General features: G+C 39.9%; 1 protein-coding gene across 4 annotated transcripts in view; it reads right to left on the bottom strand.

Moving 5' to 3' along the window:
- DSCAM (DS cell adhesion molecule) overlaps nt 1-17,023 on the bottom strand; it is a 587,331-nt gene that overhangs the window by 42,290 nt on the left and 528,018 nt on the right. For all 4 annotated transcript variants that reach the window (XM_075593710.1, XM_075593712.1, XM_075593711.1 and 1 more), the window contains exons 29-31: nt 15,064-15,176; nt 8,274-8,423; nt 846-1,043 (exon numbers count right to left, since the gene is read on the bottom strand). In XM_075593710.1, the coding sequence (XP_075449825.1) occupies nt 846-1,043; nt 8,274-8,423; nt 15,064-15,176 (461 nt within the window). The remainder of the gene's footprint in view (nt 1-845; nt 1,044-8,273; nt 8,424-15,063; nt 15,177-17,023) is intronic.

Below are 17,023 nucleotides of genomic sequence, written 5' to 3'. Positions count from 1 at the left end.
GGGTTGAGGGCAGAGGGGAGAGGGAGGAGAGAGGGGTGTAAAAGAGCATATATATATATATAATATATTAAAATACTACAACTTGGCAAAACTGACGATGCTAAAGCATCATTCATGAACTCTACAAAATGGTAAATGCATTTGACAATAGAAAACCGCGTAGTGCTGAACTATACAACTCCAAGTAGTGTATAGCAACATAGAAAAAAATATACTGATATCAGGTGTCATTGTGGAAAACCCCTATGTCCTTGTATTGCTACAGTAGATGTTTATTTGAATAAACACAGTGCCAGATCTGTGTTGTTATTATGATCATTTATTTATAACACCGTAACATATTGCAAAGATAGTCATCATAAAATGCTAACATTAATATACACTGGCACCGCAGGTAAGGGGCATCCAGCTGCAAGGGACATGCAGTACAATCTAAAAAGTCTAAAAAGAAGGGGAAGTGGAAACTTGGAGGAGGAGACTCGTATGTTCCACTGAGCGACTTCCTGTGTCATTCAGCAGTTGTAACAAATATTCAGTTTTATAGTCAGGCAGGAGGCAGGGTTTTCTGGATAGCAAAAGGATGTTGCATATGCTTCCTATTCGGGCTACCTTTATACCGTATGAGTGAAGTATAGGGGAGAATCTGATGATACGGGGGAGAGAATTTCAGATATGGCCCGGAAGCCTTGGGACGGGGACAAAGTGACGAGGGAGGAGAAGAGATGAGGGGCAGAATAAAGATGGCATGTGTGAGAGTATTTGGAGCTGATGAGGAGGGGCAGCAGGGTAACTAGTCATTATAATCAAAGGCAGCAACATATACAGATACTGTAAGATAAAAATACCTGTATCCTGTGAAGGGCTCACGCTGTAGCTGTCACTTTCCTTGTCTACGGACCCTGCCGCTCGGGGTGTGGGAAGTCTCCAGTCTGTGGTAAGCGTGTGCGCAGATATGGTAGGATGAGGCCTATTGAGAGTCCACTGGCTGGCATACCTGTTGCGAGTTGCAGGCCCAGCCTTTGCATTTTTTCTAGTGGTAGGATCTGTAAAACAAAAAAAAAAAAGAAGAAGTCACACGCGGACCTTGTAATAAAGTGAGGAATCCTGAAAAACAACATTACTAGGGAGATGAAAATACTTAATTGCTGGTGAATAGAGGATTTATTTCTAAAACATTTCTGTAAAACGAATATATTCTGTTTATATGATATTAAGAAGTGCTTGCAAACATGTATAGAAAAAAACCTTCATATGTTTGGTTTTGCCCATCTTTTTTAAGCAGAATTGCTTATTGTTAACAGCACTAGTCTGAAAAACAACATGGGTCAAACCCAACATATGCTGTGTACTTCTTGTCACGTGCTAAAATACTGTTGAAGTACTAGATAAGCAGTGAAGTCAATTTATATAGCATGGAGCATTCTGAAGTATGTATTCTTATCCAAAGGATGGAGCCAGCATGTGAAGTTTGGAGTTTGCTGTTCAACTAACAACATCAAACATTTGGTTTCTGACATCAAGAACATGAAAGAAAGTAATTAATATTAACGATTTGAAAAGACCCCTACTCATACTTGATGGAATCTCATTTATCCTGCTCGTTAACATTTCTATGTCTGAACTTGAAGTTCATAGGACGTAGACTTGGCTTTCAGACTGTGAAACACTGTGGTTAGGGCTTTTTTTCTTTAATCGGTTTCCTGGGTACAATAAACAATTTGACAATATTAAAGCAATGGTTCAGTAACATCCTGCTTCGTCTAAAAGTTCACAACATTTATCATTTTTATTTCTCGTCAAGAAACATTTTATGATCTTTTTCAAATGTTCACAGTTTATACATTTTTGGGAGGTAATGAACTTAAATAATGGATTTTTCTAAAAGTCAAAAGTGCTCTTTTTAAGGTCAGTGGGTTTCCATACACTACATTTTGTAGTTTGGTACTTGGTCATCTTTTAAAACTCACAGGGGAAACATTATTTTGAACGTTTACAAATGAAGATGTTGGAAAGCATGCTTTTAGTAACATATTGTTAGATAAAAAGAAGATACAAGTAAATTGTATATACTGTACGAGTGCTTTCCATAAACACAAGCAGAATGTATTTCCTCAACTTCAGCAGTAATCAAGTCACTTTTGTGGCATACTGTTGACCTTTTAGTAAGTTTAAAAAAATTATATACTTGCCCTGTACTCACACTCACTGCCGATTACAGCTCATCCAAGCTGTGCTTGGGGTCCAAAGAATCACACCGCGTTGAAAGGAAAAAGAAAAAACTTGACTTTTTTGTTTTTGTACAATGCACACTAAGTCGAACTAAAGCACAACCCCAGAGAGCCTGGGAAAACAACGCGATCAACATACTGTATCTGTCCACCAGGCACACAAGCCCCATACATTAATGTCACTGTGTCTGATGTATGTATCTATTTCTTCTGTCTGAGTGTTCTCCCACAGAACTCCCCTTTCATCATTGATCAAATTGCCTTTGCTGTAGTATTCTCTCGCTTGCTTCTAAGAGAATTCCTTCAAGTTTGGAAATGTCAGAGAGCTGCTGTAGAAACATTATATTTTTTTAGTCTGGCTAGACAGATCTTTTACAATAAAACAAAATTACTTTTAACCCACCCCAAAAATACAAGTAAATCTTTTTTTATTCCCTTTAACAGTGTCATATTTCATTCCATACTGTTGGTATGACTCCTGCTGTATTATTTCGAGAGACTAGTGCCAAGAACCTAACATGCATATCACTGGTTTGTAAATGCCCGAGGAGCTGTATGTCTTAAAAGACAATACCCATCTAACATGTTTTGATTTAAACTCAGAGCAGATATCCTGAATGAAAAGGTTTTCTTTTTTTTTGAAGAAGTTCTTTGTTGTGCAGACACTGTTTGAGACCCGTCGTGTTGTTTGTCTCTGACCTAAATTATAATATACAGTGACAATGCTGAGGAGCAAGCAGATGGTCTTCGCTTGAGTTTGTGTTGACTAAAATGTGGTTTAAAATCTAATAGGAGCTTGCAGGAGGTAGCCAGCTACACACACACTTGCTCCTGAATGGATTTTTGAAATCCATTCTAAAAATCAGCGGATTCAACCGTCAGCCACCTCAGAGAAATACTGCAATGTAATCTTTATGTATATTAATGTGATCAACCAGCTCTTCTCCTGGAAGAAACATTAAGCATTTTTATATTGCGGCCTGCTGCGGCCTGCAGATGCCTTTACTAAATCACAATGTTCTCTGAGGCACTCCCACAACTGTGGACAGTCTCAAAGAGTGACAGATATAAATATCCAGTGTGGTGCACCCTACTACATTAGGTATAACTGCCTTCATTTAAATCTCCACCTTGAAGGCTGCGACATACATGTAGCAGGTGCTCTTTTACTCTTCCGCGGCCAATTTGAGTTGGAGACTTTAACTGTAATAAAGCCAGCTAGAGCGATTTCTACTTGCAGTCTTCAGGATAACCCTCTGCAGTGAAGCCTTACCACTCAGCTGCTGGTCACCGGGTACTAACTTACTTTTGTTAAAGGCCTTTAAGACGCTTGAGTTACGGCTCCATCTGCTAATAATAGTACCAAGAGTTTACTCTGTGTCTTCCATGCAGTTGTCCTTGGTTGGAACATAGCTTCTAAAAATCTGTGGTTTGATATCGAAAGAGACTCTTCAGTCTACTCTAAGCCTTACCTCCTGATGTTTCCTTGGATATACTAGAGGAAACCTAATTCAACATGTAATTCAGGGGGTATTAAAGAGAATTACACCGTGGCACATATTGCAACCATATGTCCCCCCAAACTGACCTCCCTACAGCTAAAGATCTTATGGCTAAACCCCAGTCAAATATATCAGTCAGCTAAATGACTGTCTCATGATGGGGATAAAGTCATACCATACTTTACATCCTAAGAATAAATGTTCTGGGGAGTTCTGAGGAAATTGTATGAAACAAAGCAAAGAATTCTGAACACTTTCACATGTTCTGACCTGGCTGAGATATGCACCTAATTCAAGTTTGAGCTTCCCTGCAGGCAAAAACCAGACAAATTGCTGTACCTAGAAAACACGGGAATATATGCTGCATTGGGGCGAAGTTGCAAGGTGGTACCTGCAGGAATAAGGGTGTCGGTAAATATTTCCCTGGTAAATGCTAAACCCCACTACTGTATATTTTTTTTCGTATTTGATAGGTCCAAAAAAGCTCATATACCTGGAACACAAATAACTTCTTAATCAAGATTTTCCTGATGAGCTCTTGAAAAAGGAGGAAGCATTCAACTCCAACTCGCCTAGACGGGCAAGGGGAAGATCCTAACGCTCGCTTACCCACCTAGCAGAACATGCAATTTGGGAATAAGTTACCTTATGAGGCCTATACTTTGATTGCAAAAGGGATGTATTCCTGCTTACATGAAACCATGCTATTTAGAGGGACATGTTCTATAGCACATCTTTGTGTAGTTGTTGTTCACTGTTCCATTGTTCATTTTTTTTGTGGGGGATCCACCTGGATCACATCTGTTTACAGTAACATTTGGACTTTTAATAGACTAAAGTATAGCTTTATTGTGGCATTTCCATTTAGACAAACTAAAAGAGAGAACATATTTTTATTTCCTGTTGTACTGAATACTTTGCCACACGGTCATGAAGGTGAAACCCCTTTGACATGGACTACAAGAAATTGTCGCTTAGCTAGCTTGGACATACTTGAACAGAGCAGTGTCATAAGGAAAACATATTTAAACATGAAGTTGAAGAACACTGTAGATCATAAAAAAATCAAATAAATAAACATATTGGCGGAGTGCTCATAGCCTGATGAGCTATAAGAAAGCAGGCGACATGTGCTTGCATTTTGTAGAACTACACACTAGAGATGGGTAACTAAATACTTACAAACTGTACAGTAATACCAGTTACCAAGATCATATTGTACCACAATAATGGTTGAAAATACAACTTTCGGGTTTAGTTGTGTCCCTTTAATACAGAAAAATATCTAATTTTCTTAAAATACGGTGTTTGCTATATAGAATGTGGCCACTTGTATGTTCCGGAGTAACGGAAGCATTTTCCCTGATGGCCAAGCAGAAACGATAAAGTAGCATTCTGAAGCAATTTTGGGAAAGACTTTTTAGCCTTCTAATTGATTAATCATACTGCTAAGAGCTTTAAAAATCAAAGCAATATATTATGAAAAGCAATTCCAGTTGATTACAGCAATGCAAATCATTTACTAGGCTTTATAATCAGCAAATTAATTAATGTAGATTATTGAATATACTTCAACATTTATTTATTTTTTAACCCCCCACAAATTGAGAAACCAAAAAAGATTTTAATAGACCTGTGACTTCACACAACCTTTTTTTTTTTTTACTTATTCATATATTTTAAAATCTAATTTTTATAAGGGGGGGGTTGGGATAGTGAGGTTTTAATAGTAGTAGGTTAGGAGCAGGAAGACGAATGGTGTTTGATGTGATAGTTAAGGTGAGGTAGGCTTATACTTGCCCTCTTCCTCCTCGTGGCATGCTTGAGGACAGAAATGCTCCATGGATTAAGGTTGAGCAGGTCCATGGTGGCTGGGTCTTCTGCAGATCTTAAGCCATCCCTCATCTTGCAAACTATACCAGGCCCTTTAGGGGGGAGTTCTTGCGATGAACTGCAAGAGGTTGCTGAGGGAACTGCAGAGAGGTGTGGAGGAGCATGGAGAGAGCATGATCCTATGGGGTGTGTTTTCCTCCCAGCATTGCCAATGGCAGAGGCATCAGTGAGAGAGGAGGATGCCATGTAAAGTGATACAATATCTCGAGGCTGCAGCCTCGTGAGTCCAGTACTGGGGCAGAGTCGGAACAAGCATACACTATCAATTGGAGGATGATGCTGTAGCCCGACAGGAAGCTGAGGCTATGTTGACATCAGGGACAGGCTAGTCTGGTCTGCTAGCTGCAGATATGAGTTGTTTTGGGGGGGGGGTGGAAGGTTAGGCCAAGATTGGGTATAAGACAGGGTGGCTGTAGGGGAGGTTTGGGTGAAGGTGTTAGGTGTGGTTGGGATATCTGGGATAAGTGCCGGCATATTTAAGGGAGGCTTTAGGTAGGCTGGGTGATACAGAAGTGGTTGGGAGTAGTGTGATGGGCAATCTGGGTCTACCTCAGGTGAAGCAGAATTAGGGCTGGGGTTGGCGTGGATGGCTGCAGAATGATTTGAGGCCTCTACTCATTGCCAGGCTGGTGTAGTGGGTTTTCTTAAGCAGCTGTTAGTATCTCCTCCTGGATGGGTTTCAGTGTGGGGAGCAGTTGAAGGCACTGTAAATAGTGTTGCAAGGTCGGATTGGGAAAGGAGTGCTTCATGGGGGAGATAAAGGGAGTCAGGAGGTAACGGGTGGTGATTTCGTACGGCCAGTGGTGGAAGTATCTGCTGCAGAGGGGAAGCGTTAGCTTCAAGTAGTCTTATTTTTGCTTAGCAAGCCCGGTGGCAATGAAAGAAAAGATTTGGGGTAAAAGTAAGTTCAGATGAGGACACTTTTGCCCGATTTAAGAAATGAGTGACAAATAGTTTGGGAAGAAAGGACAAAAGAAGGATAAAGATACAAAAAAAAACACGTGCCCAGCGCTTTTGTAATTGTCTGGAAGAATTTGGTATTTTAGGCAGCGTAGGTGACTCTGCAGTATTGTTCTGTGTCAAGTATCAGGACACAATCTGGCCTGATTTTAAGGTTCATAGGAGACGAGATGTGATGAGGGTTTTAGGCAAAATATGGCAGTTCTAAAGCACAAGTGGTGAGAATGTGAGAGATGCGAACTTGTGGCTGTCACTCATGGTACCTCAGCATCCATTCCCCTTTCAGGTTTTGGCCAGCAGCATATGGCCCATGGGACAGTCAGCAGCTTTTAATCTTTGCGTTTACTGTGTTTACAATGAATCCAAGTGGGGAGCATCCTGCAACTTCAAGCATGAGTGTTCCTCATGCAGAAGAGTCAAGGGACATTTAAATGCTTTAGGAAAGGCTGGTGTTGGTGGAGCTGAAGGGAAGGAATCTGCTAAGGAGGGAAATGAGCGCCAGGCTTTTGGCTAGACCATTGAGCTATTGCATTGTAGATTTTAGGGACTTAAATAAGAAGTCTATACAAAGGAATTTAAAATCGGTAGATGAGCATTCTATGGTGGTCAGGGCTATGAGGAGTAAAAAAGTCTCATTGGGTAACATGGCAGGCCTTTGTTAAATCTCCTCCTGTGGTGGAGCTGACAGTATAGTGCCCAAGAAGCACCCTGTGGCATGTTGTCAGATCCAACACTTGTCATAACTGGAGTATGTGTCCGATAATAACATGACTGATAGGCATTTGGGTTGGATAACTCATGACCGGGTAATGAAAATAGAACCATCATTTGTGAGCACATTAACATGTTTCTGACAGGTCTGCAACCTTGCATTGCACCATTATCTCTTAGCATACAATGCTTCCACTGCAGCCAGGGATTCTGGGAAATTACATGCAAATGAGCACAATGTGTCACCTTTTCCTTCTTAACCATTTGTACATGGCAACCACTATAAGCGTATTCCTGCCGTATTACACATCTTTTCAGCGCAGCCTGGGTTAAAGACATGCATTATGAGTAAACCTACTTATAGACAGGATGGGTTGGAAAAGGCTTTTTGGTTGGTGGTAGTGATGAGGAATGTTTGAGGGGTTCAAATGGCCTTGACAGTGGTGGGTGTGGACTGCTCAGGCGGTGAGTTTGACTGGGTGTTAACGGTTATTTGGGGAGGCGGTGTCAGGTCTGTGCCAAGTGCAACAGCTCTACCGGTATCCTATTAGGCATCCGCGGTTTAGACTCAAGGATGCTCCTTGGGACAGGGGCGTCAGTGAGCGATCACGGGTTATAGGGTTGTTTATGATTGTGGGGGCTGGGTTCTAACCATGATGTATGGATGTCATGGTTATTAAAAGCTGTGGTAATTTTAACTTATTTACAGTGTTTGTTGTTTATTTGAAGCTTGGATATTTTGGGATGGAAGGGGCAAAATCAAAGGTACAGTGGCCATGAGGATCCCTAAACCCAAATTTAAACACAGTACACACTAAAGGACCTTAAGCGAGTTACATAAGTGAACATGGGTTAGTGAATGTTCTTCACGTTTCACAGAAATTTGTTTATGCTGTAGGCTGGAGAGTTGTTCTAATAATAACAATAGTACAAATTGACCCAAAATTCAAAAAGAATAGAACAACAATTTTTCACTCACTTGTTCCAGGCCGGGCATCAGAAACATCCACCAACGGTCCAGTAGCCTGTGAGACAGACTGGTAATGCACTGTGTGAGTAACAGTTAAGGACTTCTGTTTTGATGACTCTCCAAAATCTGCATCAGTCAATAGCACCGTAGATCTGTCATCTTGAAGCAAGAGAAGATTTAATGTTAGACAGATTTAGGAGGCATTTGCAAAATCTTCCATCCTTAATCCTAACATAATAGAACCTTGCATTGGCAGGCTGCCCAGTGATTTAAAACAGCCCTCCTACATTGATTACAATGTGTATTTAACACTGCACCTCTTGCAATCCTGCGGATGATATACGTGTTCAAAGTATAAGAATAATTGCTTCCTACTGTATATAAATCCTACTTAAAGAATGTGAAGCCATGCATGAGAGCAATTGAGATGGCAATGAGATACCAACTGATTTGCTTAAAAGGCAGTAAAGCCCATTAAAGGAGAGTGATAACAATCTTTTAAATGGGCTTTCTTATCCCCCATTCCATTACAGGGGGAAAAAAACCACTATGTTTACAGATTGCAAAGAGAGCAAAAAAGCTATGAATTCAGTGCTGCTGGGATTAAATCTGCAGGAAATCTACAGAAAATTGTGCTTTGACATAAAGCACTTTAAAAAACAAAAACAAACATTCTTCTTGCAGCTGTTTCATAGGCGAGTGGCATTGGGGGGTATTGTAGTAGCTGCGAGAAGTGCATATCCCGGCGGAAAGGGCCCTTTGCGTTAGAATATGCAGGTTCCCGTATTCTGAAAGCCTTTCTCGCATGTCCAGTAGCGGTTTCACTCAGGACTCTGAGCGGTATGACAAACGCGTCATTTTTACAAACTCGCTGGAATTCTAGTAGCAAAATCGCTTCAAATAACGAGCAGATTTTTTTTCCTCGACAACTTAAGTCTGGCGAAATCGTCTCAATAGATGCGTAATCTCATCATTACAAGCCACACATCCTATTTCAGGTCTGCTGAGCATGCACTTTATATGTCTGATTATTCTATAGTAATATCTGACCTTCTACACTACTGGCGAATGTGATGTACTGGGGGAGCCCTGTGGGGTAATAACGCCTTTATTGTAGTCTTTAATACTTCTGAAGAATGTTTGCAAAACATATTTAGCTACATTATTTGTCCAAATATTCCGCATACATGTGTATGCAGTTATTATACTATACATTACAGACAGCACCTCAGCTATGAAGCATCTGCAAAGCACATCTTTGGACATCATTAACAGTTTGCATGCTCCATTTAAATGTAAGCAAAACATTACATTTCTATTTCAATTCATACTGTATGGCTAACAAATTATTCATTCATGTTACTGATGATGAAAGCAATTACTTTAAATATAATGTCATATTTTGGGGAGGAAATAACGAATTACTCAAGTTACCTACAGTGTTTCAGTTTGATGGTCATGTTGATTTTTCCTTACAAAATTTAGAACTCAATATTAATGTTCTTTTAGGAGCATTATTATTATGTTGAAATATTAAGCTCTTTATGTTGTAGAACATAGGAATTAAAAAAAAACTTGTTTAGAGTAATACAAAACTAACTCCAATTCTTAAACAATATTTATTGAAAGGATGTTATTTCCAATATTGACATTTCTCATGTTTCTACTCATTTTTGGTGCTGTTGCTCATGCTGCTGTTAATTCCACTTAAAACCAAAGTGCAATCTGTACGAAATGTCCATTTTAATAGACGCGATATAATACCGCGACATAATAGACGCCAGACTATGGCTGGCTGTGACTTGTGACAGTGTCAAACCGCAAGGACAAACTCACAGCTACTAGAATATCCCCCGTAGTATATTATTGTCAAGTATGTTACATTTGATATAGATCATTAAGCCAGGAACGTCAGGTCAGGCAGGGAAACGTATACAGAATTTGACGGATCTCATTGTAGTGTGTGTAAGAAATTATGAGATTGTTGAATTTTAGTAAAGCATGCATTTATATTTTCACTGTCTTAAGAGGATGACATGTAACAGTAACAGCTGATATAGATTTGCAAGCTGATCCAATATCATTTTGTAATTTCTGAGACGGTAGAAAGGTGTTTGTCATGTTGGGATGGGGTCTTACGAAACCGAATTTTTAACGGTCATACTGAATTTTTCTGACAACTATTTCAAGAGACAGAAGAGTTGAATCACCGTGGTGCAATTTAGGCATACACGAAATTGGGCATTTTGCCAAGATGAAGGAGGTCACCGGTATTTATTTAAGTGGGATCGAGCCAATCGGTCCGTACTGAACATAAACTCCATTCAAAGTCAGGAGTTTACGGGAGCAAGTCGCTGATTGCCACTCTCCCACTTTAATGAATAACCCCTGAACAGCCTGGGCTGAACACCTCAGTTAAAGGTACAGTTAAAGCAGAGAAAGAGGAATGTCATGTAGCTTTGTATGTTTGATGACCCAGAATCAGAAACTAATGGAGGATAAATTATTGTTTGTGCAGATGGAAGACGAATATATTGCCTTTTTTGTAACTTATATATACACATCTATGCCAATGGTAAAAGTGTGATTGCCATTCAGTGTTTGTTAATAAATAGTGGTTTAGAGATATCTTGAAAGTGTGTGCATGTCTGAAATGCAGCTTCATGAAAGGGGACCCTCAGCCAGTGTCAGAGTTGCAACAGGTGCAGGATGCAAATGTATCCCTCGGTGCATTTGTTAATAAGCTCCAAAGCAGCCGGTCGCGGTGCCATTCAAGTCAATGTTAGTGTTAAGCCAATCCCTCTGGGATCGGCCAGTTTGGAGTTTAGTGAACACGGGCCTTTACATCAACTCATCGAACGTCCCAAAGAGATTACATTATGATAAAACGCAGAAGCGGGTCTGGCTTATGCATAAGCAACAGGTGGCAACGAAGCATGTGATTACAATTAAGATGCAGAACGTAAGAGGGGATTAAAGACTTTGAAAATAACAACAATAAAACTTGATGAGACCTTAAAGCATTGTATAAACAATATAAGTGAGTTTACCATTCGGATGTTCTGGAAACATTCTACTTAACCACTGTGGTGCAGATTTGACAAGTACACTTGCACACTTGTATTGTTTGAATTTTTTGCCCAAACAAGGCTATAGACAGAATGTACTTGAAAGCTGTATTTTAAACCCTTGCAGGTTATGAGTCTAATCTCTTGCCAAGAAGAAGTATAACAGTCAGCCAAGACACAGCGTAGAACTTGTTAACCCCATGCCTGCTCCATGGGGTACAGCTTATTTTTCCGAAAAATGTCACAAATCATTAACCGTCAACCTGAACAATACCATACAGACAAGAACGTTGAATCTGTTGGCCCTTCCACTTGTGACTGAAGGGGTTAAAGAAGCTACTTGACTTTGTGCACATTAAACTTGTAAAGCGAAAAATATATATTATATGTGAGGGATGACAGTGATGAATGAAATTCTTGTACAGTGGAACATTATGCACTAGTGCTGAAGACCAGGTTGGATAGCACTTAGGCTGCAGGTTTCTAATATGCTGCCGCAGATTAAGCACACTGTTTATGTGATTAGTGACTCTTTGGCAGCATGTTTTGGAGACCAGGTGTAGGATTTTTTTTTTTTTAATTAATATATGTGCTCGGCGAGAGGTCTTCAAATACTGTTTCCAAAACAAATCTCACCATGGCAATCAACTCCATGCATTCACAAATAATCCTCTTAGAAGTAGATTTTGGCACAGTAAAAAAAAAACAAAAAAAAAACACCTACAAGAATATCAGCTAAAATTAAAAAGGTGTTTAATAAATATAGAAAATAAAGAGACATTTACCCATATCAACTAAGTGTTGCTGTGCCACAAGATACCTCCCAGCATCGGAACACACCTTGCAGCCTATTTGCTTGAATGAGATATAAGGTATCTTCTGGAGCTGGAAGGTGGCTTATGGAATAGCACTATGGCTCCCATTAAAATGAATATGAATCAATACGAAGTATGACTTCACATCTATTTTACTTATATTATTAAAACGTGTGGGGATTCAGTTAAAATGATGACAGCCCCATTAAAGTCATGTCCCTAATGTACTTATTGGATTTCTACTTATATAATGCCAATTTAGGACTATCATAAGTCCAGTTTTAATTGGACATGTCCTATTTTGATGGGTCTGTAAGAGCGTCCAGCAGGATTTTGGAAAACAAGCTATTTTTCTGGGATTCGGCCGGTGACGCCGTTCAAAATTATCCCAAAAGTTAAGAGGAAGGGGAGTGATGTGTGGTTATTTGCTACAGTACATACAGTACAGTAGTAACGGATTAACTGGCTCAAACGATGTTCCTGTTGTGATTCTCCACAAGTATCTCCAGAGCCCCAACTGGCTTCAAGTTCAGGAAACTCAGGGTCCCTCAACTATCTGCCCTCTCCTGGCTCCGTACATCATATGGGCCCTTATCTCTGGAGATGCTCCTGGACCCACCACCCAAACATCTCCAGTTTCTCTACTCTGGATCCACATCTGCCCCCAGATACGTGCGCGTCTCTCTAAGTGCACGCGCTTATGTGTCTCTCCAAGCGTGCACGTCTCTGTAAGGACACGCCTGTAGTAAGGATCTCGATAAAGTGACGCAAGAATTAAATTACACAATTTGGGTCAATTACGCTTCGAATTTGCCTTTGTATCTCTGTCTGTGATGTCATTGTGTGAGACACCAAGTCGCCGAAGATTTACTAAACTATATGGATTGATTCAAATAAAATGAAAGAATTAAATGAATCAACTGTAAGTGCCCAAAGGTGCCAGATTTACTAGTGCCAAGCCTTAAGAACACATATAATCCATAAAAATGTTTTTCAAAGAATCAAATGAATGGGCGAGAGTGTGTCCTAAGGCTTATTACCAGTGTTCGACAAACCTATACATTTGCTCGCCCCGGGCGAGTGGATTTAACCCCCGGGCGAGTAAATATTGGCCCAAGCAGCACACGTTTGGTATTAGGTGGCGAGTAGATTTTTTTTGTGTGGCGAGTAGATTTTTTGGTGATTTGTCAACCACTGCAGTTATTACCATTTAGTAAACACGACCCTAAGCTTGTGTGTACGTCACAAAGAGTGTGTGCCACTGTGAGGGTTTAAGCAGATAATCCTATGAATCGATGAGTGCTGTGCATATCAGCCTGTGTGCCTGCTAGTGAGGATGTTAATGGGCGTGTGCAGAGCACGATGTGCCAAATAATCGGTTAGGCTATTGGCAGGATGAATGTGTTTCATATTTGTAGTATGTGTGGTCATCACATTGCAGTTTCATTCACAAAGTGGGGGTTGCCACTTCCGCATGTTATGCTATATAAAGGTTTTGTGAATGAGTCCAACAGTGTCGTTCTTTTGGGGATTTCAAATATGGTAGCCCTATGTCAATAATGTATGCAGCACATTACAGATTTAGCAACCATTATTGTCGTGTTGTAGTGAGTCACACAACTCGCCCGCGGGAGCAGACACCATTGTGTTTAAATTAACCATGTGAAAAAGGGGATGGGGCAATGACATTACAGCACTAGTGGGTGAAATAACGCCTGCTACATCTGTATATGGATAACATAGACGACATAATATAGGAAAGCATAAAAGTACATCATATAACAATGTAAACATTTGGAGAAATGCCCCAAAGAGCTTAAAATCTAATTAGAATACTGGGAGAAATATAGGCCCATATTTACTATGCTTTGCCGTAAGACACTTTACAACCCATTCATTTGAACAGACCATGGTGTGTCTTCCAGCACTGGAATATGTCTTATGGAATAGCACTGCTTATTAAACATGGGCCATAAAGATAAATGGAAGGAATACATGGAAGCAAGTTTCATGGATCATGGCCAGAACTGTAAGTGTATAGTTTATATGCAGTGGCCCATGAGTCAGTGATTTCATGAACCCTACAAAGTGGAAAAGTTCTCTCTTTGGTTATTGCCATGGATTTAAGGGGAGCTAAGGGTATGCAATAGCTGGGCTAAATCAGGTTATGTTATAATATGCATGTAGTGGTCCTGTGTTAAAGGTCACAAGGGTCCGAAGTATATTTTCTTGCTATTGAAAAACAGTTATATTACAAACACCATTGTAGTTGTCTCCTATAGTTCGAGCTAAAGCCACGTGTCACATATCACCCAAAACAAGGAGAGGACTCAGCCCTTTCCCCACATCAGCAACAGATATCAGCCTGGGGGCTGTATGTAAGGGGGTTTCACGTGTATTTGGGAGGCATCACAGAAGTCACCTTATCATTATTAACAAACTGGAGTACAGCAGAGTTTGAAAGTTTCAAGGTCACATAGACATGTTGCTAAAGAAAATGTCACTGTTAAAAGAGCCAAAATGTAGCACAAGAAATAGAGAAGACGCCCATATTGTTGTGCTATTGCACTTTCATCCCCACACATGATTAGCAGGAACAAAATATCCTTACAGTTTAATCCAGGACAGTTGTTTTTTGGTCTCAGTAGACTTGACTTTGGTTTTCTCTCTATACAATGCAGGGTTATTTATTTTTTTTACTTCTTACATCACAACCTTAGTTGGCCTGTTTTGGAAATGGCTTTCAGCGAGACAGTGCAAATTAAGTTTTGTTCTTGAAAAGGGTTTCTTCATACAGTGTGTTGATCACCTTGAATTGTAAGACTTTGGAAAAGAGAATGGAAGCAGCCACGTGTATAAAATGTGAAAACATTAGATACGGAAGCTTTTCAAAACGTGTAACATGGGTAGGCATACCAATGGTTTCCATCGTGTCTCGTTCTTCAATAAGAAGCTGAGCTCGAGGAATATCGATGTGCATCCTCAGCGTCTGCTGCTTATTCAGTGTGTCTGAGGTCCGGGTGTTTTTACTAGGAACAAAGAAAATGACAGAAACACAATGAAATAATTATACAAATATTCATTTACGTATTCTGTTTTATGGTGACCTAAACTACAATGTACAAAAAGGGGAGGAGTCCACATCAAAAATGTATTAAAACAGTATAGTGTCAGAAAACCTGAACAATGAAACTTGTTGTGTGGCATTATTAAAAAAAAAATGGGATTGTGGTGATATTAATTTGGAATTACTGCCCTAATCATTTAGAAATATTTATTCCTAAATGGGTTGCAATCCACAGCTCTTTTGAATACATGAAAAATGTGTTGACTCTGCAGTAAAGAACACTAGCGATACAAAGGAGGCGAAGTTTTGGGGGGAGAAATGATAGGCGATCACACACATTTCTACCACAGGGTTATGTTATATGATTTCTTACAAAACACCCATGGCAGAAAATGATTTCCCCCTGGGATGCCTTCAAGTACCAACAGGGTTAATGTACAACATAAACACCCAACAAATAAAACAAAAAAAGGCATAATATGGAATTCTAGTGAATAGCAAGTAAATAAGTAATTTGCTCTTAATTACTTATTTACATGTGCATCTGCAACTGTCAAAAAGCCCTATATCACTTGCATTGCCGCAGGCGACATGGCTTTCGTGAGTAGGTCGGAAAATAAAATTGGAGTTTAACACTGATAACGCCTATTTTTTCTTTGATCAATATTTAGTCAATCTAGGCCCATAAGCAGTACAATAGCCTATTTTAACTGCATTCTCACAAATGACCAAGCTGTAAATACTGTATATTTGGGGATCCCAAATGCTTTCAGACCCCTGAATTTAATTGAGTTAAACCAGGTAATTTCAACTTCTTCCTAGGAAACTACGGGCGGCAAGTATCCCATGTCCATTGAGTATGACTACCAATAGGCGTCCTGCTAGTTTCCTGTGGTAAGTGGATTATTTATTTTCCCAAACTTCACACATACGATCTTCTGAGTTATTTGAGCACTAATCAAAATAGTGGGTATCACTGCTGCTTACACTCCGCCCCAGTATCAGAATCTGGTGTTTCATTACAGGCATACCCCGGTTTTAGGACACTCACTTTAAGTACAATCGCGAGTAGGTACATTTCGCTCAACAGGAAAACGGCAGCTCACGCATGCGCCTGTCAGCACGTCCTGAACAGCAATACTGGCTCCCTACCTGTACCGAAGCAGTGAACAAGCGGGGAGACTATAGAGCCCGTTACAAATGCGTTATTTAAATCAGTTATGCACGTATATGATGTTTGCAGTACAGTACATGCATCGATAAGTGGGAAAAAGGTAGTGCTTCACTTTAAGTACATTTTCACTTTACATACATGCTCCGGTCCCATTGCGTACGTTAATGCGGGGTATGCCTGTACTGGTCACTCAGGCCAAGCAGCTGCTTAGCAGTGGTTAGGTCAAAATGCAAAACAAAATCCGGCACATATAGCGTTAAAAAAAATCATGCGCTTATTTTCGCACATGTATAGCACAGATAAGAAAAGCTAATTTTCTGAACTCAGCAGGGTTGCACAAATCCTAGGATTTCTGAACACGGGACTAGTCAGTGGGAAATCCACTAAAAACCCACTTATTGCATTATGTAATGACTCAGCGAAAACATCTGAAAATATTTTTCCCCAGGATTCGCCTTTCATGCTAGTTTGTGGAAGTGGTGACTCCCTAGAAGTGGCTGGCAGACACTAATACTATATGTTTATTTTGTTCACAGTGCCAATAACAATTTTTTTTTAAATTGTGGTGCAATAAAAGGATACACATATTAATACTCTTTATCAAACAATACAAAAGAGAAGATAAAACATTAAGA

The sequence above is a fragment of the Ascaphus truei genome, chromosome 3, assembly GCF_040206685.1.
Source record: "Ascaphus truei isolate aAscTru1 chromosome 3, aAscTru1.hap1, whole genome shotgun sequence".
NCBI classification, from domain to species: Eukaryota; Metazoa; Chordata; class Amphibia; order Anura; family Ascaphidae; genus Ascaphus; species Ascaphus truei.
Note: the sequence above shows the minus strand (reverse complement) of the source record. Positions and strands in the feature narration are given on the sequence as shown.